The sequence below is a fragment of the Carlito syrichta genome, unplaced genomic scaffold, assembly GCF_000164805.1.
Source record: "Carlito syrichta isolate Samal-C Ts95f unplaced genomic scaffold, Tarsius_syrichta-2.0.1 Scaffold118090, whole genome shotgun sequence".
Lineage (NCBI taxonomy): Eukaryota > Metazoa > Chordata > Mammalia > Primates > Tarsiidae > Carlito > Carlito syrichta.
In genome coordinates, this window is record NW_007062186.1 from 80568 (window position 1) to 82536 (window position 1969).

At 53.6% G+C, this 1969-nt stretch overlaps 1 protein-coding gene across 1 annotated transcript in view; it reads left to right on the forward strand.

Annotated features, from left to right (window-relative positions):
• CMTM7 (CKLF like MARVEL transmembrane domain containing 7) overlaps positions 1–959 on the forward strand; it is a gene marked incomplete at its 5' end in the record, with an annotated part of 14398 nt that extends 13439 nt beyond the window's left edge. The window contains one exon of the mRNA XM_021707476.1: positions 336–959. Within this exon, the coding sequence (XP_021563151.1) occupies positions 336–349 (14 nt within the window). The remainder of the gene's footprint in view (positions 1–335) is intronic.
• Positions 960–1969: the final 1010 nt, after the last annotated feature.

Below are 1969 nucleotides of genomic sequence, written 5' to 3' on the forward strand. Positions count from 1 at the left end.
AGACCTCATCTCTACAATTAAAAAAAAAAAAAAATTAGCCGGGCATGGTAGCACGCGCCTGTAATTCCGGCTACTCGGAAGGCTGAGGCGGAAGGATCGCTAGAGCCTAGCAGGTCGAGGCTGCAGTGGCCGGGAGCGGCCACTGCACTCCAGTCTGGGCAACAGTAAGACTCCAACTCAAAAAAATAATAATAATAATCTCCATGGAAGTCAGTGCTGCTTGAAGGACTTCCATCCTCCACCTCAGCGGAACTTGGGGTCAAGCCTCCAGCATGGGTTTCCGGGTGGGCCCCGACCCTGGCCAGCTGTCCTGACTTTGTTATTTCCTTCCCAAGACGCAGCCGTCTGATGAGGCCGCAGCCGCGGGGCCCCTGGGGAGCTCTGCAGTGACCAGTGACCCCAGGCAAGGCCTCTAGACCTGTGTGCACCCGTGTTCCTGTACCAAAGGCCTGCCGGGCTGGTGACGCCAGAAAAGGCCTGTGCCTTCCGCCCGCTCTTCCAAGAAGCCGGTTCCCTGAGCTCCTGAGCTGGCCGGGGTCTCGGGCTCCAGTCTTCCTTGGAGAACATTCCTTCCCTTCTGGGAAAGGAAAGTGGCTGCAGGGGAAATCTGTTCTCTGCCTTCCTGCTTCTGGAACCATCTCAGGTCCTGATGAGCCCTCTCAGCACAAGGGAGGGTCTGTGAACACAACCCTCCTGGTAAATCCGCCTCTGCCTCACACTCCTCAGGGGGTGAAGCTGCCTTAAGGCCTCATCAAAACAAAGCCACCTCCGAATTTATCCAGCTCGTCCGTCTGGCCCTGAAGATACTCTCTTCCTTATAGTGAGGCGTGCCTGTAGCACTGTGTGGTCCGCCTGTCCCCACAGAGGATGGCGCGTGTCTCCTTTCCCTGGTTCTGCCTTTGTTACTCCTTCATGCGTGTGTGTGTGTTTTTTTAATAAAATATTGATTTGGCCAGTTGCACGAGCATTTCTTATTAAACTAGAAGGCGTCTGTGAAACTAGGCCTGAAATGGTTTCCCTGTGAGTTTGTGTCTGGCGCATTGCCCTGACCCCCATGCTCCGTGTAGATGCTTGCGATGCCGCAGGACTTCTGTTCGTCTGTCTGTCCGTCTTGGGCGATGGTGGTGGGGTGTCTGAGCACGTATGGTATGTTGTCTGGATGGCTGCAGAAAGACAGTCCCAGAAGAGGCTTACCGCCCTTCTAGCCATCACTGATAAGACGTTAACAGGACCCCCCGTGAAAGGAACAGGCTTTGAGGTTTTAGGTTTTATGTCAGCACATGCAGGTTTCCATTTATGTCTGCATCTTTCTTGCGATATCGATGTGCTCGTTTTGGAAGGAGCTTTGGAGAAGGTGAAGGGTTGTTTTCTTTTTTCTTTTTTTTTTTTTTTTGAGTTGGAGCCTCACTCTGTCGCCCAGACTGGAGTGCAGTGACACACTCCTGGTCACCCCAGCCTCAACCTGCTAGGCTCCAGCGATCCTTACGCCTCAGTCTTCTGAGTAGCCAGAACTACCGGCGCTCGCTACCACGCCTGGCTAATTTTTGATTTATTGTAGAGATGAGGTCTCGCCAAGTTGCCCGGGCGGGTCTTGAACCCACGGGCTCAGGCAATCCATTCATCTTGGCCTCCTTAAGTGCTGGGATTACAGGCTGAGCCACCGAGCCCGGCCCAGAACAGCCATTTTAAAAAGACTTAGAAACTTGTATTAAGCAACTCAAGAAAAAGAGAAAACTTTTTTTTTTTGAGTTGGAGTCTCACTCTGTCGCCCAGACTGGAGTGCAGTGGCCGCTCCCGACCACTGCAGCCTCGACCTGCTGGGCTCCAGCGATCCTTCCGCCTCAGCCTTCCGAGTAGCCGGAATTACAGGCACACGCTACCACGCCCGGCTGATTTTTTGATTTATGGTAGAGATGAGGTCTCGCTGCCCAGGCGGGTCTCGAACCCACGGGCTCAGGCAATCCACTCA